The sequence below is a fragment of the Pristiophorus japonicus genome, chromosome 10 (assembly GCF_044704955.1).
Source record: "Pristiophorus japonicus isolate sPriJap1 chromosome 10, sPriJap1.hap1, whole genome shotgun sequence".
Lineage (NCBI taxonomy): Eukaryota > Metazoa > Chordata > Chondrichthyes > Pristiophoridae > Pristiophorus > Pristiophorus japonicus.
The window spans coordinates 136333798-136355685 of NC_091986.1; the positions used below are offsets into that span (position 1 = coordinate 136333798).

At 41.7% G+C, this 21888-nt stretch overlaps 1 protein-coding gene across 1 annotated transcript in view; it reads left to right on the forward strand.

Annotated features, from left to right (window-relative positions):
* The window catches only part of mrps9 (mitochondrial ribosomal protein S9), a 140443-nt gene that overhangs the window by 88581 nt on the left and 29974 nt on the right, over nucleotides 1–21888 (forward strand). The window contains exon 7 of the mRNA XM_070891495.1: nucleotides 21409–21484. Within this exon, the coding sequence (XP_070747596.1) occupies nucleotides 21409–21484 (76 nt within the window). The remainder of the gene's footprint in view (nucleotides 1–21408; nucleotides 21485–21888) is intronic.

The following is a 21888-nucleotide window of genomic DNA, read 5'->3' on the forward strand; positions in this document are numbered from 1 at the left end:
CTCCTTATTTAAGGAGGAATATACTTACATTGGAGGCAGTTCATTGATGGTTCACCAGGTTGATTCCTGAGATGAAGGTGTTGACTTATGAAGAAAGGTTGAACAGGATGGGCCTATACTCATTGCAGTTTAGAAGAATGAGAGGTGATCTTATTGAAACATGTAAGATTCTGAGGAGGCTCAACAAGGTAGATGCAGAAAAGATTTTTCCACTCGTGCAGCAATCTAGAATTAGGGGGCATAGTTTTAAGAATAATGGGTCGCCCATTAAGAACTGAAATGAGAATTTATTTCTCTGAGGGTCCTAATTCTGTGAAATTCTCTGCCTGAAAGCTGTGGAAGCTGGGTCATTGAATATATTTAAGGTGGAGGTAGACAGATTTTTGAACAATAACGGAGTGGAGGGTTATGGGGAGCGGGCAGGGAAATGGAGCTGAGCCCAAGATCAGATCAGCCATGATATTAAATGGTGGAGCAGGCTCAAGGGGCCAAATGGCCTACTCCTGTTCTTATTTCTTATGTACTTATAACACTGCCCATTTGCACTGTGCTAGGCGGCTAACGGGCAGCAAAGGCCTACCTTCGATGCTAAGCAGCATCAATGCCTTGTCCTAAATTCAGTTGGCTCTTTGGCAGAGTCGCCAAGAGGCAACGCTGCGCCGCTTAACACCACCCGCATGGTGACATCATCCAGCGTACACTGCCTCTTTGATGCCTCTGTCGCGACATTTGCTTTGTACGGCCGCCAAACAAACAGGCGGCCGTACAGCCAGGAAAAATTGGTCGTTAAAGAGCGGATCTCGGGCAGAATCGCCCCAAAAAGAAGGTAAGTTTATCTCTCTTTATTTCTGCATGTTGTCATTGGTTTTAAGAATGGGGAAGTGTGTGTGGATCAGAGAAGTTTTAGTTTTTTTTTCTTCCCGTTTTTTTTCTAGCATGGTGGCAGCCTCCCGTTGGTAAATTCAGTAGGCCACCTGAGCTGCTGCCCAAAGATGAGTGTGCAATGCCACTTTTTAGCGCTGCTCTCTCATCTTTGGGCGTAAAAACTGAATTAGGACTTTGAGGCTGCGCCTAATGTCTGGCGCTAAAATCAGCACTCAGGCACTGACACCGTCTCAAAAATGGCCATAACGAATTTCGACCCAATAGAGGTTACAACACAGAAATGGGCCTTTCGGCCCATCTGAATCTTGAATGTTGACATTGTTTCTGCCTCAACCACAACCCTGGAAATGAATTCCACAGACTCATAACTATCGATGTGAAAATACTTCTCCTGCGTTTGTTCTAAATCTCTTGCATTTAATCATCCAGTGGGGTTTGAACTCAAGAGGTGAGAATGTTAGCAACTGAACCAAAGCTTTAACACTTTATTTAGTTTCCCAAACACAGTAACCTTGTTTCTTCTGTTAAATTTGTATGTTACAAATTCAGGTTTGCTGTAGTTACCTTTTCGGGTTCAGTGTCGTTCCCATAAGCAGTCTAAGTGTAATTTCTTTATCGGATTTGGCCCACACTGCTCTATTATCTACTTGTATGATAGTGTAAGCTGGGTTGTAACAGTAGTACCCCCTTGTGACCTGAACCAACTTTGTTCCTTTCACACACGTACTACTTCAAGCTTTCCGAAGATGAAGCCTGTTAAGCTACACTATTTCATAGTGAGGTGAAAATACAAAATGGCAGCTATCAGAGTCACATATTTCAAACAGTACAATTTATGTAACAATACAAGATATAGTTCACATCATGATTCCCCACATTAGTGGGTCATCTTGTTTGAATTTTTTACTATTATCTCCTGAACTCCAACCTTCTCTTGGCCTTTTGCTGCCTGACTGCTCTGCAGCATCTTTGTGTGTTTTATTTCTCACTGTTCACAGGCAGAAAGGGAAGGTCAGCCACCCAGATCTCATGTCAAGCACCGAGGACCAGCGACTCTCCAACACAAGCTTAAAAAGCTTGTTATTTTCAGTCTGAGTAAACAACATCAAAGCTAGTTCATTAGCATCCTAACTACTTTCTATCTTAGACCCTAGGGTTTTGCATATAACATTTAAAGTAACTCTTTCTCTCTCCCCACCAGTACCCCCTGCTCCAAATCCAAAATCCTTTCTGGGAAAAATGGTCAAAAGAAGTCGAAACGTGGCATGCAGTTTTATGCCCTGAACGGCGATTCAACAAACTAATTTAGGTGAAGAACATTGTGGCCACTAGAGAGAAGATAGTTTCATCCCATCAGCTTAGTCAAGTTTCAACAGTCCAGTCACAGAAATAAAAGAAGTATTCATAAGAACATAACATAAGAATTAGAAACAGGAGTAGGCCATCTAGCCCCTCGAGCCTGCTCCGCCATTCAATAAGATGATGGCTGATCTGGCCGTGGACTCGGCTCCACTTACCCGCCTTCTCCCCGTAACCCTTAATTCCCTTATTGGATAAAAATCTATCTGTGATTTGAATACATTCAATGAACTAGCCTCAACTGCTTCCTTGGGCAGAGAATTCCACAGATTCACAACCCTCTGGGAGAAGAAATTCCTTCTCAACTCGGTTTTAAATTGGCTCCCCCATATTTTGAGACTGTGCCCCCTAGTTCTAATCTCCCCTACCTGTGGAAACAACCTCTCTGCCTCTATCTTGTCTATCCCTTTCATTATTTTAAATGTTTCTATAAGATCATTCCTCATCCTTCTGAACTCCAACGAGTAAAGACCCAGTCTACTCAATCTATCATCATAAGGTAACCCCCTCATCTCCGGAATCAGCCTACTGAATCGTCTCTGTACCCCCTCCAAAGCCAGTATATCCTTCCTTAAGTAAGGTGACCAAAACTGCACGCAGTACTCCAGGTGCGGCCTCACCAATACCCTATACAGTTGCAGCAGGACCTCCCTGCTTTTGTACTCCACCCCTCTCGCAATGAAGGCCAACATTCCATTCGCCTTCCTGATTACCTGCTGCACCTGCAAACTAACTTTTTGGGATTCTTGCACAAGGACCCCCAGGTCCCTCTGCACCGCAGCATGTTGTAATTTCTCCCCATTCAAATAATCCCTTTTACTGTTTCTTTTTTTCCCTCGGTGGATGACCTCACACTTTCCGACATTGTATTCCATCTGCCAAACCTTAGCCCATTCGCTTAACCTATCCAAATCTCTTTGCAGCCTCTCTGTGTCCTCTACACAACCCGCTTTCCCACTAATCTTTGTGTCATCTGCAAATTTTGTTACACTACACTCTGTCCCCTCTTCCAGGTCATCTATGTATATTGTAAACAGTTGTGGTCCCAGCACCGATCCCTGTGGCACACCACTAACCACCGATATCCAACCCGAAAAGGACCCATTAATCCCGACTCTGCTTTCTGTCCGCCAGCCAATTCTCGATCCATGCTAATACATTTCCTCTGACTCCGCGTACCTCTATCTTCTGCAGTAACCTTTTGTGTGGCACCTTATCGAATGCCTTTTGGAAATCTAAATACACCACATCCCTCGGTATGCCTCTATCCACCATGCTCGTTATATCCTCAAAGAATTCCAGTAAATTAGTTAAACATGATTTCCCCTTCATGAATCCATGCTGCGTCTGCTTGATTGCACTATTCCTATCTAGATGTCCCGCTATTTCTTCCTTAATGATAGCTTCAAGCATTTTCCCCACTACAGATGTTAAACTAACCGGCCTATAGTTACCTGCCTTTTGTCTGCCCCCTTTTTTAAACAGAGGCGTTACATTAGCTGCTTTCCAATCCGCTGGTACCTCCCCAGAGTCCAGAGAATTTTGGTAGATTATAACGAATGCATCTGCTATAACTTCCGCCATTTCTTTTAATACCCTGGGATGCATTTCATCAGGACCAGGGGACTTGTCTACCTTGAGTCCCATTAGCCTGTCCAGCACTACCTCCCTTGTGATGGTGATTGTCTCAAGGTCCTCCCTTCCCACATTCCTGTGACCAGCAATTTTTGGCATGGTTTTTGTGTCTTCCACTGTGAAGACCGAAGCAAAATAATTGTTTAAGGTCTCAGCCATTTCCACATTTCCCATTATTAAATCCCCCTTCTCATCTTCTAAAGGACCAACATTTACTTTAGTCACTCTTTTCCGTTTTATATATCTGTAAAAGCTTTTACTATCTGTTTTTATGTTTTGCGCAAGTTTACCTTCGTAATCTATCTTTCCTTTCTTTATTGCTTTTTTAGTCATTCTTTGCTGTTGTTTAAAATTTTCCCACTAACCTTGGCCACCTTATACGCATTGGTCTTTGATTTCATATTCTCCTTTATTTCCTTGGTTATCCACGGCTGGTTATCCCTTCTCTTACCGCCCTTTTTCACTGGAATACATTTTTGTTGAGCACTATGAAAGAGCTCCTTAAAAGTCCTCCACTGTTCCTCAATTGTGCCACCGTTTAGTCTGTGTTTCCAGTCTACTTTCGCCAACTCTGCCCTCATCCCACTGTAGTCCCCTTTGTTTAAGCATAGTACGCTCGTTTCTGACACAACTTCCTCACCCTCAATCTGTATTACAAATTCAACCATACTGTGATCACTCATTCCGAGAGGATCTTTTACTAGGAGATCGTTTATTATTTCTGTCTCATTACACAGGACCAGATCTAAGATAGCTTGCTCCCTTGTATGTTCTGTTACATACTGTTCTAAGAAACAATCCCGTATGCATTCTATGAATTCCTCCTCCAGGCTACCCCGTGCGATTTGAGTTGACCAATCGATATGTAGGTTAAAATCCCCCATTGCCATTGCCACCATCCTTGATCTACTGGGCTTCTTGTGCAGTTGAATGTAGCTTTTCATTCTCTTTGCAACACAAAAGGTACAGGATTTCAGTTTTATGGCTGGAACATTACCATCCTTCCTGATAATTGTTTAATTGAATTGGTTTACTGATTCCTTCTCCTCACAGAGCAGCACAGAAACATAGAAAATAGGTGCAGGAGTAGGCCATTCGGCCGTTTGAGCCTGCACCGCCATTCAATAAGATCATGGCTGATCATTCCTTCAGTACCCCTTTCCTGCTTTCTCTCCATACCCCTTGATCCCCTTAACTGTAAGGGCCATATCTAACTCCCTCCTGAATATATCCAATGAACTGGCATCAAAAACTCTCTGCAGCAGGGAATTCCACAGGTCAACAACTCTGAGTGAAGAAGTTTCTCCTCATCTCAGTCCTAAATGGCCTACCCCTTATCCTAAGACTATGTCCCCTGGTTCTGGATTTCCCCAACATCGAGAACATTTTTCCCGCATCTAACCTGTCCAGTCCCGTCAGAATCTTTTATGTTTCTATGAGATCCCCTCTCATCCTTCTAAACGCCAGTAAATAAAGGCCCAGTTGATCCAGTCTCTCCTCATGTGACAGCCCAGCCATCCCTGGAATCAGTCTGGTGAACCTTCGCTGCACTTCCTCAATAGCAAGAATGTCCTTCCTCAGACTAGAGGACCAAAACTGAACACAATATTCCAGGTGAGGCTTCACTAAGGCCCTGTACAACTGCAGTAAGACCTCTCTGCTCCTATACTCAAATCCCCTAGCTATGAAGGCCAACATACCATTTGCCGCCTTTACCGCCTGCTGTACTTGCGTGCCCACTTTCAGTGACTGATGAACCATGACACCCAGGTCTCGTTGCACCTCCCCTTTTCCTAATCTGCCGCCATTCAGATAATCTGCCCCCAAAATGGATAACCTCACATTTATCCACATTATACTGCATCTGCCATGTATTTTCCCACTCATCTAATCTGTCCAAGTCACCCTGCAGCCTCTTAGTGTCCTCCTCACAGCTCACACCGCCACCCAGTTTAGTGTCATCTGCAAACTTGGAGATATTACACTTTATTCCTTCATCCAAATTGTTAATGTATATTGTAAAGAGCTGGGGTCCCAGCACTGAGCCCTGCGGCACCCCACTAGTAACTGCCTGCCATTCTGAAAAGGACCCGTTTATCCCGACTCTCTGCTTCCTGTCTGCCAACCAGTTCTCTATCCATGTCAGTACATTACCCCCAATACCATGTGCTTTGATTTTGTACACCAATCTCTTGTGCGGGACCTTGTCAAAGGCCTTTTGAAAGTCCAAATACACCACATCCACTGGTTCTCCCTTGTCACTCTACTAGTTACATCCTCAAAAGATTTCCAGAGGATTCGTCAAGCATGATTTCCCTTTCATAAATCCATGCTGACTCGGTCCGATCCTGTCACTGCTTTCCAAATGGGCTGCTATTTCATCCTTAATGATTGATTCCAACATTTTCCCCACTACTGATGTCAGGCTAACCGCTCTATCATTACCTGCTTTCTCCCTCCTTTTTTAAAAAGTGACGTTACATTAGCTACCCTCCAGTCCATAGGAACTGATCCAGAGTCGATAGATTGTTGGAAAATGATCACCGATGCATCCACTATTTCTAGGGCCACTTCCTTAAGTACTCTGGGATGCAGACTATCAGGACTTGGGGGGGTTTATTGGCCTTTAATTCCATCAATTTCTGTAACGCAATTTCCCACCGATTAAGGATATCTTTCAGTTCCTCATTCCCACTAGACCCACTGTCCCCTAGTACATTTGGAAGGTTATTTGTGTCTTCCTTCGTGAAGACAGAACCGAAGTATTGGTTCAATTAGTCTGTCATTTCTTTGTTCCCCATTATAAATTCACCTGAATCCGACTGCAAGGGACCTACGTTTGTCTTTTCTAATCTTTTTCTCTTCACGTATATTTATAGAAGCTTTTGCAGTCAGTTGTTATGTTCCCTGCAAGCTTCCTCGCGTACTCTATTTTCCCCCTCTTAATTAAACCCTTAGTCCTCCTCTGTTGAATTCCAAAGTTCTCCTAGCCCTCAGGTTTGTTGCTTTTTCTAGCCAATTTATATGCCTCTTCCTTGGTTTTAATACTCTCCTTAATTTCCCTTGTTAGCCATGGTTGAGCCACTTCCCCAGTTTTATTTTTACTCCAGACAGGGATGTACAATTGCTGAAGTTAATCCATGTGATCTTTAAATGTTTGCCATTGCCTATCCACCGTCAACCCTTGAAGTATCCTCTGCCAGTCTATTCTGGCCAATTCACACCTCATACCGTCGCAGTTACCTTTCCTTAAGTTCAGGACCCTAGTTTCCGAATTAACTTTGTCACTCTCCATCTTAATAAGGAATTCTACCATATTATGGTCACTTTTCCCCAAAGGGCCTCGCACAACAAGATTGCTAATTAGTCCCTTCTCATTACACATCACCCAGTCTAGGATGGCCAGCTCCTTGGTTGGTTCCTTGACATATTGGTCCAGAAAACTATCCCCAATACACTCCAGGAAATCCTCCTCCACCGCATTGCTACCAGTTTGGTTAGCCCAATCTATATGTGGATTAAAGTCGCCCATGATTACTGCTGTACCTTTTATTGCACACATCCCTTATTTCTTGTTTGTTGCTGTCCCCAACCTCACTACTACTATTTGGTGGTCTATACACAATTCCCACTCGCGTTTTCTGCCCTTTGGAATTCTGCAGCTCCACCCATACCGATTTCACATCATCCAGGCTAATGTCCTTCCTTACTATTGCATTGATTTCCTCTTTAACCAGCAACGCCACCCCGCTTCCTTTTCCTTTCTGTCTATCCTTCCTAAATGCTGAATACCCTTGGATGTTGAGTTCCCATATTTATTTGGTAGAGCTATCCAATTAGCATGTCTTGGTTACTTTCTCTTTCCTGCATGGTATGATACCACCTGAGATGAGACTAGACCTTACTTGATAGATTTGTTTCCACGTGTTAGGTTGGGTACTTTCAACAAATGTGACATAACAAGTTTATAATCTCTTAGTCAACCAATCAGATGTGAGAACTTTGGAGCGTACAATTTATTAAGTTTTTAAAAAAAAAAATTTAGCTGAAATGTAAATTCTGCAGATTTCCATTATCCAGTGCATATTAATCAATAGGTTGTTTTTAAAAGTAACATTTTCATAGACATTGATTTATTTGTAGTGTATACAGCATGGTTTAATTATAGAATCATAGAATGATATAGCACAGAAAAAGGCCATTTGGCCCATAATGCCTGTGGCGGTTCTTTGGTAGAGCTATCCAATTAGTCCCACTCCCCTGCTCTTTCCCCACAGCCCGGTAATTTTTTTTCCCTTCAAGCATTTATCCAATTCCATTTTGAAAGTTATTATTGAATCTGCTTCCACCACTCTTTCAGACAGGGCATTCCAGATCATAACTCGCTGCATAATTTTTTTCACCTCCTGTCGCCTCTAGTTCTTTTGCCAATCACCTTAAATCTGTGTCCTCTGGTTATCGACCCTTCTGCTATTGGAAACATTTTCTCCTTATTTATTCTATCAAAATGGTTCATGATTTTGAACACCTCTATTAAATCTCCCCTTAACCCACTCTGTTCTAAGGAGAACAGCCCCAGCTTCTCCATATAACTGAAGTCCTTATCCCTGGTGCCATTCTAGTAAATCTCTTCTGCACTCTCTAAGGCATTAATGTCCTTCCTGAAGTGTGGTGTCCAGAATTGAACTCTGTACTCTAGCTGAGGCCTGACCACTGTATTATCCCTCTGGAAATAAACCCTACTGCTGGCTAAGTTGTGGCATCTAGTTTATATTACGGGATAATAAAGTAAACATTTCCTTGCAACCCGGTATTCCCATTAACAGGCTTCCACTGGAACAGCAGATATTTGGCTCTGCTGTAACGAGGATGCATGCGTTCCTTGAGAACCTAAGCATATACTATTTTGTGTGTCAGCATTCTTTCTTGGTGTAGAAGCTGGCTAGAATATTATTAGAAACATATGGGTAATGATGCTTAGTGAAATTTAAGCTTTCCTATCATTATTGGCATAGGTTGCAGCAATTAATTGTATCAGGTCAAATCGTCACTCTAATTTGAGTAATTGTCCTTTTGATTTTTATCGGCCTGTATTAAAATAACTGGTTTTATTTTTGGAGGGGGAAAAGTAAGAGGAAAACAATTCTGGAGTAGTTCTGTATTTGAGAGAGTTTGCCGCTTTCCCCAGCTTCATTTTCAGATGCAAACTAGGAAGGTCCAAAGGTCCCTTACCTGATTCCATTTTCATAATCCATGCATAAATCCTTTCTAAACTCTCGCACCCTCTGACTACCAATATTCATAAGAACATAAGAATTAGGAACTGGAGTAGGCCACCTAGCCCCTCGAGCCTGCTCCGCCATTCAAAAAGATCATGGCTGATCTGGCTGTGGACTCAGCTCCACTTACCCGCCCGCTCTCCGTAACCCTTAATTCCCTTATTGGTTCAAAATCTATCTTATCTGTGATTTGAATACATTCAAAGAGCTAGCCTCAACTGCTTCCTTGGGCAGAGAATTCCACAGATTCACAACCCTCTGGGAGAAGAAATTCCTTTTCAACTCTGTTTTAAATTGGCTCCCCCGTATTTTGAGGCTGTGTCCCCTAGTTCTAGTCTCCCCGACCAGTGGAAACAACCTCTCTGCCTCTATCTTGTCTATCCCTTTCATTATTTTAAATATTTCTATAAGATCACCCCTCATCCTTCTGAACTCCAACGAGTAAAGACCCAGTCTACTCAATCTATCGTCATAAGGTAACCCCCTCATCTCTGGAATCAGCCTAGTGAATCGTCTCTGTACCCCCTCCAAAGTTAGTATATCCTTCCTTAAGTAAGGTGACCAAAACTGCACGCAGTACTCCAAGTGCGGCCTCACCAATACCCTGTACAGTTGCAGCAGGACCTCCCTGCTTTTGTACTCCATCCCTCTCGCAATGAAGGCCAACATTCCATTCGCCTTCCTGATTACCTGCTGCACCTGCAAACTAACATTTTGGGATTCATGCACAAGGACCCCCAGGTCCTTCTGCACCGCGGCATGTTGATTCCCTTTTACTGTTTTTTTTTCCAAGGTGGATGACCTCATATTTTCCGACATTGTATTCCATCTGCCAAACCTTAGCCCATTCGCTTAACCTATCTAAATCTCTTTGCAGCCTCTCTCTGTCCTCTACACAACCCGCTTTCCTACTACTGGTACCTCCCCAGAGTCCAGAGAATTTTGGTAGATTATAACGAATGCATCTGCGATAACTTCCGCCATCTCTTTTAATACCCTGGGATGCATTTCATCAGGACCAGGGGACTTGTCTACCTTGAGTCCCATTAGCCTGTCCAGCACTACCTCCCTTGTGATGGTGATTGTCTCAAGGTCCTCCCTTCCCACATTCCTGTGACCAGCAATTTTTGGCATGGTTTTTGTGTCTTCCACTGTGAAGACTGAAGCAAAATAATTGTTTAAGGTCTCAGCCATTTCCACATTTCCCATTACTAAATCCCCCTTCTCATCTAAAGGACCAACATTTACTTTAGTCACTCTCTTCCGTTTTATATATCGGTAAAAGCTTTTACTATCTGTTTTTATGTTTTGCGCAAGTTTACTTTCGTAATCTATCTTTCCTTTCTTTATTGCTTTCTTAGTCATTCTTTGCTGGCGTTTAAAATTTTCCCAATCTTCTAGTTTCCCACTAACTTTGGCCACCTTATACACATTGGTTTTTAATTTGATACTCTCCTTTATTTCCTTGGTTATCCACGGCTGGTTATCCCTTCTCTTACCGCCCTTTTTCACTGGAATATATTTTTGTTGAGCACTATGAAAGAGTTCCTTAAAAGTCCTCAACTATGCCACTGTTTCATCTGTGTTTCCAGTCTACTTTAGCCAACTCTGCCCTCATCCCACTGTAGTCCCCTTTGTTTAAGCATAGTACGCTCGTTTGAGACACTACTTCCTCACCCTCAATCTGTATTACAAATTCAACCATACTGTGATCACTCATTCCGAGAGGATCTTTTACTAGGAGATTGTTTATTATTTCTGTCTCATTACACAGGACCAGATCTAAGATAGCTTGCTCCCTTGCAGGTTCTGTAACATACTGTTCTAAGAAACAATCTCGTATGCATTCTATGAATTCCTCCTCCAGGCTACCCCGTGCGATTTGATTTGACCAATCGATATGTAAGTTAAAATCCCCCATGATTACTGCTATTCCTTTTTCACATGCCTCTCTTATTCCCTTGATTATTGTCCGCCCCACCCTGAAGTTATTATTTGGGGGCCTATAAACTACACCCACCAGTGACTTTCTCCCCTTACTATCTCTAATCTCCACCCACAATGATTCAACATTTTGTTCATTCGAGCCAATATCATCTCTCACAACTGCCCTGATATCATCCTTTATTAACAGAGCTACCCCACCTCCTTTCCCTTCTTGTCGATCCTTCTGAATTGTCAGATACCTCTGTATGTTTAATTCCCAGTCTTGGCCACCCTGCAACCACGTTTCTGTAATGGCCACCAAATCATACCCATTTGTAATGATTTGTGCCGTCAACTCATATTTACTTTATTTCGAAGGCTGCGTGCGTTTAGGTAAAGTGTTTTAATACTAGCTTTTAAACGATGATTTTTAGTTTTGACCCCTCCTGCAGCCTCTTTATATACATACATATTGTCCCTTCCTATCACCTTGTGGTTTACACTTACCCCAGTGCTACTCTACTCTGTTGCCTCCTGCCTTTTGCATTCTTTCTTGGGGTCCTGTTCATCTGCGCTCTCACCCACTCTAACTAGCTCAGAGCCCTCTCCTGGGTTCCGAATACTCCTTGCATTGAGGCACCGAGCTTTCAGGCTTGCCTTTTTATTACACTTTGACCCTTTAGAATTTTGCTGCACATTGGCCCTTTTTGTTTTTTGCCTTGGGTTTCTCTACCTACCTTCCCAAGGATTAGCTTGATATGTTTAGTATTTTGCCCTTGGCTAACACTCTTTTGAGTTCACACCACTTAGTTGGTCACCTGCCCATTCTGTGAGTCATTCTTTGCCAGTGAAAATCTCTCTCCGTTATCCTTTACTAACTTTCTTATCTCTTTAATGTTACCGATCAGTTCTTGCCCTGCAGTCAGAAAGTTGGTGCAAGAGCTGCATTGTGCAATATTGTGAAATTCTGGCCCTCAAATGCACAGCTTTGCCTTTTCACTTCCATCATCTTTTATCCTGTATTGTTTGCTTCATGAGAAGAGATGATTTGTTTTAATGCGTCTCCATGAACACTAAATTATCACTCCAAAAAATTTGTTTACTCCAGATGAGCTAAATTACTTCTCAACTGGCTCCTTTTGTAAGTGAGTGTGTTGGGACTTTACCTATACATCTGTTTTTGTCCCTAAACAGCAATTTGTCACCACAGCAGCTTTCAAACACCTCCTTGGATTTTTACCAATCTTGATAAATGAGTGCCGGCTCAGACACTGTTCCTTTCAGCTTGTGAGGAATTGTCTTACCACGTGTTAGCAAATTCTGTCTTAGAACAGTAATTTGTAATTTCAATAATTTAAATACTATTAGTTTTCCACAGAAACGATGTCATTTCATCGCAGCAGATTCAGAGGATTCTTGTGAAAATAGGATAACTTGAAACTACCCATATGCACATTTCTACATCCATAAACTGATTTGGTGCCTTGTAACATAATGCTTTATTAAATTGTCACCAAACTTGAGATGTAATTTTTGTTCCTTTTTAAGCTTTAGTTGTCTGACAAAGATGGGCTTGTTGGAATCTGTCCATGCATCAAAAAAGTATCCTACCTCTCCTGAACATTAAGGTTATGTTGTTGTTCATCCCACCCGGACAAATGTACTACCTGCTGTGCCCAGTAATGAATCATTGACACTGGCATCGTAATTTAATTTGCTGCAGCGTTGATCCTATTCGGCACAACAATGCCATCTGGTGTTTTCCTGGGAATAGGGACTGCAGTAAGAATGAAGCCAAATGGTGTCTTCAGAAATAACTTAAAGGAAATATAGTGGACCCAGTGCTGCTCAACATGCCACATTTGCAGATTAGCTGACTTTAGTTTCACTTAGTAAGCAGGAACAGACCTTAAAGCTCATTAACACCACTGAACAATCAGAAATCATTGCTGAAGATATTTTATTCTGCATTCCACATGGTAGTTATGTGTTTCAATATATCCTTTACCTTTTCGAGGTTTATTTTAGTTAACATTGCAGAGATAGACACATTGAGCAGAAGTTGTATCTTTCTCTCAACCACTTTCTCTGGTGCACCTTTAAGCAATCGTCCAGTTAAGTAACATAAGACAAATTTTGTTTTTTCATTTTGTTTCCTTCCTCATTAACTTAGCCTAAATGCATGATTAATATGTATTATACAGCATTGAAGCAGAATGGTTGAGTTTTACTGCAATATTTTGCCCAGACCCTAACTTTTGAATGCAGAGTAGATTGCAAATCGGCTAACATTGTCTAATGTCCAAACTGTCAGGTGCTTGTGATATTCATTTCCTCCCCTCCCCCCCCCCCCCCCCCCCAAAAAAAAAACCTTTCTGGTGACTAATCCCAAGAGATGAGAGTAAATTATCTTTTGTTCCTGTTTGTTCATGATGCTTTTTTTGTTTTGGGGTATGATGTGCTTCTGTATTAAGTATCACTGTTGTTTATTATTCCAGCAAGACATAGCAGGAACACTGTTGGCATATAGGGATAGCCTCGACTCCCTTACACTTGGGAACAGAAATATATTTTTTTTCCAAAGATGGACTTCAGAGGAAAAAGGAGGCTGTGAAATTAGGAAGAACAGAACTAGGAAGGAACAGAATGATCTAATGCTGGCACATTGGGAGAGGACATCGAAAGGCACGAGAAGTATTGGAGGAATTGAGTGAAGGGGAAACTGATTGAGAATGAGCCTAGCAACAAGTTCCAACTGACAGGCAGTCCTTCCAAAAATAAAATGCTGACTGGCTGTAGTGACTGCAGCATTATAACCACCACTTGTTCATCTGTCACAGTAGAATACACTGAACCTTGTGTATCATGTCAAATTAAACTTTGTTAAATTTGTACATTTTACTATTCAATATCTTACTGATCCAATGAGAGTATACTGGAGCAGAGAGGGCTAATAGGAGATTTGATAGAGGTGTTTACAATCTTGAAGGATTTAAATAGAGTAAATAAAGATAAATTGTTTTGAATGGCTGAAGGGTCAATAACAAGGGGCCACAGATTTAAGGTGATTGGCAAATGAACCAGAGGCGACCTGAGGAAAACCTTTTTTATGCAATGAGTGGTTAAGATTTGGAATGCACTGCCTGATAGGCTGATGGAAACAGATTCAATAGTAGCCTTCAAAAGGGAATTGGATGAATACTTAAAGGAGAATACCATTCAGGGATATGGGGTAAGAGCAGGAGAGTGGGACGAACCGGAGCAGACTCGATGGGCCGAATGGCTTCCTTCTGTGCTGTACTATTCTATGATGTATTTAATTCACACTGATAAACTCTTTAAATTAAAAATGCTAATGTTTCCATTATCAAGTAGCTACAATTTTATTATTGTAAAATCCTGCCTACTGTCGAAATCTCGACCTCCGATAAATGACTCAGACACCTTCAACTCCGGCAGAAGTTTCTTTAATTTACTTGCTAGCAAGGGAAAGGTCACACTAAGTGAACACCTCCGAAATGGTACAGTTTCACAAGATATTTATATAGTAAAACCCAAGTTATGGCCTCTCCCTGTGTATTGGCTCTGTCTCACAGTCAGTGAATACAGATAAAGAGTTAATTACTACATCCTTGTCCTGACATGGTTTCCAGATATTTCCTTTTGTCCGAGTTATTAGTTGGCCAGCCGGCCATTATTCGATGAGAGTGTGGTAATGAGCTATTACCTGCCTTGCATTGTGTCAGGATTGTCCAGTTTCTTGGTCAGTTATCTTTTTTGCATCAAATGGATGAGGTCTCTACAAGAGATAATGGCTGGTGGTTTGAGTACTTCGAAAAGGGTGGGGTGGCGTGGAACTGGTGTCGTATAGACAATAGGAGAGCACCATGGGGGGGGTACTTGTCTCAGCAGGACTTGCCTCCTAGCTGTCTGGTGGCTATCAGCCCTTTCAAGCCAGGTTTAGCTGTTTATGCAAGCTGACTGCTTCATGCAGAAATTTCTGGAAGGACCAGGACTCTATTTTGTTATATATTAAAAAGGGCACAAAAATACCGTGTGGTATCAGCTTAGATAAAAATACATTTCCACATTCCCCCATTTTGTCCTTCACAAGGACAACTTAATCCATTCTGATCTTGTACAGTCTCTCTATTTCCATTTCCACACAAGAGCCTTCAGTAGTTGTTGCTACCATAACTCTAGCCGTGGTCTAGGTAGGTAACATGGTTTTTCCCACCCTGGCACAGCAACACTTAACCAAGACAAATAATAGATAGAGGGCGAAGACTATCAGCAGGAATATGATCAAACCCTGTACCACAGATTTACCCAGGGATCCCAACCATCCCGATGCCCAACCCCACAAGGTGATACCGTCCTGGCCAACTGTCTGTTTATACTCTATTACCTTTTTGCTAATGTATTCAGCTAGACTGCCGATTTCTTCTGATTTATCTGGGATATACGTACAGCATTCTCCACCTATTAATGCGCATGTCCCTCCTTCCTTGGCTAGGAGATAATCTAAGGCCATACGATTTTGGAGAGCCACTGTTCGAATAGCTACCATTTCATCATTCACCCCTTCAAAGGCTTGGGAAGTCGCGTTGGCTACTGATTCGACTAAGTTAGCCAGTTCCCGTAACTGCCATTCGGTTGATGCTATTCCATAGGGTGGCACCATTATCTTGAATATTCCGTTTAGCCATGTCAAATCCCGTTTAAGTCTATGACTTCCATCGGCATCCCTTAGAGTCTTTATTGATCTGATAAAGGGTACCACATATCCTAAGTAACAGGACCCTGTCCAGTTGGCTGGTAACCATGGATAGGCTTTATGGCCACAAATAAAGTAGGTGCAATTATAGGACGTCAGCTCCTGGTCCTTTCGTGCCATCCATACTCGAGTGGTCTCACCTTCCCACCCTTCACCTGGGGCTTTGTTATGGACCATTGTCCAGCCAACGATTGCTATCTTTCTCCCATCAGTGGGATTAGTTGTAGCTTGTCATTTGGGAACACTTGCTGCGTCCCATTTCTGGTCCTTTAGTCTCATCACTCACACGGCATATTATACCTTCAGGATTTCCTATTCCGGGAGTAATACTTAGGAAGGGTGGCTGATGGTTATTATTATAATTGGGCTGGTACCATCCCTGGAAGGCTGTAAGTTTATACCCTGCTGACCTCCATTCTGTTTGCTCCTTCGTTTCTGACACCTTGGTTAGGTTTGTCCTATTTTGCACTATCAACCATTCTACCATTTCTGATTCGTTAAAGGGGACAGATCTCAGGGGAATACCCCCTTTGGAGTGGACAGGTACATGGGAACATATCCAACAACTCGACAAATTTCTTTCTTGAGCATACTTATGACTCAGTGCCATAAATACGTTTACTTGCAGTTCCCTTCAGTGGCGTGTCTGTACCCCTGGTATAATCAATAATGCAAAGTAAAAGCCTGTCAAGCTCAGCACCATCAGTCCCCATAGTCCGTACAGTTCCTTATTCAGTCTTCCTTTTTCTGTTCCTCTGGTTCCTTCTTCCCTTCCTTCTGGTTGGGTGCCCTTTTGCAATGGGACGCATGGATCCATGTTGGTCTTTCCTTTACCTTGATTGCAGTATTAGTCGCCAGCAAGTCCTTCAAATCTTGGCTGTAGACTGCTTTTTCTTTTAAAGATTTTGATGTAAACTAATTCCCCGGGCTCCAGATTATGACACTTCCCTTCCGCTGGCTTGACTTGAGCTTCCTTTGCCTGTGAATGAAAGCTGGAAATACATTTGGTTAGTGCAATACAATAACTCAACATATTTTCCTCCATTTTGTGGATGTCCATTTGTTTTTCAGTAAATGGTGCTGTAAAAGGTAGTCGGTGGGGACGTCCCATAACTATCTCATGCGGTGACAGGCCTGTTGTTCTGTTGGTTGCAGATCGCATTACCATCAAAGCTAAGGGCAGCAGTTCTGTCCATTTCAGTCCAGTGTCATTGCATAATTTTGCCAGCTTATTTTTAAGCATTCCATTATATCTTTCAACAAGTCCAGCTGATTGTGGATGATAACTGCAATGAAAACGTTGATTAATCTGCAAAGCTTTACACATTTTTCTTATAACAGTTCCTGTGAAATGTAACCCGTTATCACTAGAAAGCTTAGCAGGGATTCCGAAGCGCGGTACGATTTCCTTTAACAAACATTTAGCAACAGTAGTGGCATCGGCCTTTTTACATGGAAAAGCTTCAATCCATCTAGAGAACACATCTACAATAACTCATACATACTTGAATCCCATACACATAGGTAATTCAATAAAATCCATTTGTAAATGTACAAAAGGCCCGACTGGATTTGGATGGGAGGCAGATTCTACTTTTTCCGTCTTACCCGGATTCATTGTCTGACAGGTAACACAATTTTCACAGATTTGTTTTGCAATTGCCGAAATACCTGGTGCATACCAAGTTGCCAAAATATAATCTGCCATTCCCCCTTTACCTGTATGTGTGAATGTATGAACACATCGGGCAATCCATGGATTTGGGCGCCACCACGCGGCCGTCGTGGTGAACCCATATTCCTTCTGGATTTTTATAACATTGATCCTTCATCCAGGTCACCACCACCTCCGTACTGGCCTGTGTCTGAAAGGTCAGCACGTCATTAATAGAGGGTGGCGGGTCTGAGCAATTATAAGGTTCGGATTTGATAACAGTTCAACTTCATATTTAGTGGTTCTTGCGGAGGTTAGGTGTTGGGTGGCACATTTAGTAAGTAAAATCTCAACAGAGTGTGGGATGTATAGAATGGTCTGATGATTTAGAGTTATTGTCTGAGCCTGTTGTATAGCATAATAAGCTGCTGCCAGCGAAGGAAGACATCCTGGTAGTCCCCGTGCCACTGGGTCTAGTTGGGTACTGAAATACGCTACCGGTCGCTGCCTGTCCCCATGTAACTGAGTCAAAACAGATTGTGCAAAACCCGATTTTGTGATGTACAAATAAGTTGACTAGCTTAGTGTAATCTGGTAATCCCAAGGCTGGTGCTGAAGTGAGGGACTGCTTAAGACTCTGGAAAGCATTCCGGGATACTTCATTCCAAATCCTTCTTTAAGCATTGTGAGAATATAGTAGATTCATTCACAGCTCGTAGGTCTTGGACAAACCTCCATTTGTCACTATTGGGCTTCTGAACCGGAAGAATCGGTGTGTTACACGGACTTCTCATTTATGCTTATAGTGATTCACAGAATGTAAAGTACTTGTTTTATAATTTTATTAAAAGGCTTCCAAACCCAAGATTTTTCCAATATACCCAAAATGTTGATCAAGGAGATCACCTGAAATATCTCAAAATCCCAATTCGAATATTGTACTGCCACTCTTTATCCAAAAAAAATCCTCTTACTGAGCTAGAAGCTTTTATACCAAGGACAATGAGCGTGTACTCCCCCAGCCTGCATCTCGAGAGACCCAGAAAGGCTTTTTTTTAAAAAAAAAAAGGCATTACAACTTCCCAAGGCATTACAACTTCCCTTCCCCGTTCTTTATCTTACTCCTAGACTAAATTTATGTCTTTCATACCAATATAATCCATGATTGCATGTCTTCTTTCGACAAGTAAGTGAGCGTGTCAAATAAATTCTTTTTTTTTACCACCGGGACCATGTCTCAACAAACCTATCCTTTGTGCATTTCCTAGCTCCGTAACTTCTCATTCGAATAAATCCACACCTGCCTTTCTAACTTAAAATGTCTTAAACTTCCCACATACAGGACAACACTATGAAGGGTTAAAAAACTTCACTCTGTTTGGAAAAAGTGGGTGGAGTTAAAACAAACAAGCAGCTTCACAACCTTTCCAAACAGGTTTCCAGACACATGAGAAAAAAAAACACAGAAGCATTCTCATTCAAAGACAAGACATTCACAAAAGTCTCTCTCCATTCAATAAAGCTTTTATTTTGGCTAGCTTTATTTTTTTTTGAATCCATAAGTCACTATCAGGTTCTCTTTTTTTTTTACATATTGATTTACTTCTTCTGTTAATTTTACATGGGCTTGAAGAATCGGAACCCAGGCCTTTTCTATTACTTTCCTTTTTTTTTTACCTCCTCTACCTGGATCTCTGTTTATAAGACACTCCTCTAGACATGTTGTTCTCTCTAAATTAAATGAACCATCGGGTGGAAATGGCCTGTTTTCATCCTTAGCCCACTTTACCCTTTTTTTCCTTTGGTCAATTGAAGACTGACCACAATTCTGGAGCATGACATAGGCTGGGTGTGCCTTTTGTGGTGTTTTAACTTGCTACGGCACCCATTCTGGATGATTAAGATTTTCCACAGTTTCTGATCTCTCAATCGTTTCGGCCAACCGAGTTCTCTACGCCCACTTCTCCTGGCCGTTACGTGGCCTGAAAAGGCTCTTAATTCGGGCTCAGTCTGGGTGTGTGAGATATGTTGGCACGAACCAACTGTAGTTGATCAATCAGTTACTGTTTCTTTTCTTAATCAATCCTTGTTTTTCCCGAATCACAATTTTCCCTAGTGACTCTTCCCATTTCTCTAATTGCAATGTCGCACAAAGGTATTGCACACAACAGTATAACAAGGACAACTAGGAGAAACAACATTCACGCGAGTATACAAATCATAACCTTAAACTCTATCTAAACAAATAATCAATTCTCAGTCTGCATTGTACGCCACTACAGACTGAGTCCTTAACTTATCCTAATAAAACTTATGGTTCCATTACCCTAACTCTTATCACATAAGAACCTTCGATCGATTGCGCTTTTTTTTTCCCTACTCTTATCACATAAGAACCTTTTCCGAATGAACTCTTATCACATAAGAACCTTCGATCGATTAGCGCTTTTTTTTTTCTAATCTTATCACATAAGAACCTTTTTTTCCCCCCTAATAGCGCTGTTTTCCACCTTACCTACTGAAACCTTCCCCGGGCTGTTTCGAGATTTTTCCAGAACCAGTTCTCTTCTGCTTGCGAGCTGAGAAAGAAATGGTTATAAAAAATAACTTTAGCTTTTAAATGTCGAGTCTCGTAGATTGCAGTAACTCCCCTGTGGACAACAGATTACATATGCGATTCAACAGTGAAGAAACCTCTTGTGAGTAAAAGGCTCACCTTGTTTTGGCCACTGAAGCCTTTCACTGGAGAGGCACTATGCCTGTATCCGTTTTACTCACGGGGCAGAGAGTATGCATCTCGGTGGAACCTCCAAGAAGTAACTCTCAAAATCTCGACCTCCGATAAATGACTCAGACACCTTCAACTCCGGCAGAAGTTTCTTTAATTTACTTGCTAGCAAGGGAAAGGTCACACTCACTCAATGGCTAAGTGAACACCTCCGAAATGGTACAGTTTCATGAGATATTTATACAGTAAAACCCAAGTTATGGCCTCTCCCTGTGTATTGGCTCTGTCTCGCAGTCAGTGAATAAAGATAAAGAGTTAATTACTACATCCTTGTCCTGACATGGTTTCCAGATATTTCATTTTGTCCGAGTTACTAGTTGGCCAGTCGGCCATTATTCGATGAGAGTGTGGTAATAAGCTATTACCTGCCTTGCATTGTGTCAGGATTGTCCAGTTTCTTGGTCAGTTATCTTTTTTGCATCAAATGGATGAGGTCTCTACAAGAGATAATGGCTGGTGGTTTGAGTACTTCGAAAAGGGTGGGGTGGCGTGGAACTGGTGTCGTATAGACAATAGGAGAGCACCATGGCGGGGGGGTGGGGGGGCGGTACTTGTCTCAGCAGGACTTGCCTCCTAGCTGTCTGGTGGCTATCAGCCCTTTCAAGCCAGGTTTAGCTGTTTATGCAAGCTGACTGCTTTATGCAGAAATTTCTGGAAGGACCAGGACTCCATTTTGTTATATATTAAAAAGGGCACAAAAATACCGTGTGGTATCAGCTTAGATAAAAATACATTTCCGCACTACTAGTCTGGGACATGTAATTACTTTTGAAATCAATTGATCAATATGTGTACAATAGTTATTTAAAAAATGATCATCTCAGTTTCCTTATCACAGTTAATTGGGTATGCCTATCTAAGTAGTACTTCACTTCCTCAATGAGTACATTAAACTACATATTTTTCATCTAACAATAGAACTGGAATAATTCTTTCCCTTTTTAAAATCTTGAATTGTGATCATATGTAGAGACAATAGACCCATTAATAACAATGTTCTCACATAGAGAAATGTAATTTCAAACATGAGCAAGATTGTTTTTTGGTCAAGTTTTAGATTTCACTGAATTAGGTAGAATCACTGGATTTTGTTTCTTTCCAATAGAAATTTAGTTGGAAGCAGATGGTTGATAAAGGAAGAACTGGAAGAGATGCTGGTTGAACAAATTTCTGACCATGATGTGAGTAATAGACTTTTGTAGGTTATATATTACTTAAGATTTTGGCCTTTGCGGTATGAAGCAGAATTGCAAAAAATGGGATTGGATTTTACTCTAGGCTGTTTCTGAAGTTGGGAACTTGTCATTTTAAAATGTACAAATTATGAAAGTCCAACTGGATTCTCCTTTAGCAAGCAGTATAAATTTGTGAGAGGAAAGGAAGTTAAAGGAAATGAATGGAATGTATCCACTTTTGGCAACTTGGGAAGAATCCTACCTAGCTTTCATTTAGGCTAAAGTTAGGTTTACAAAATTTATATGCATGCTTTTGAGCTTGCTGATTCTCTTGATTACTATCAGCTGATGAAACTATCAAGGGTCTCAAATGTTTACTTGGAGCATTTATAGACTTGTATGCCTACCAT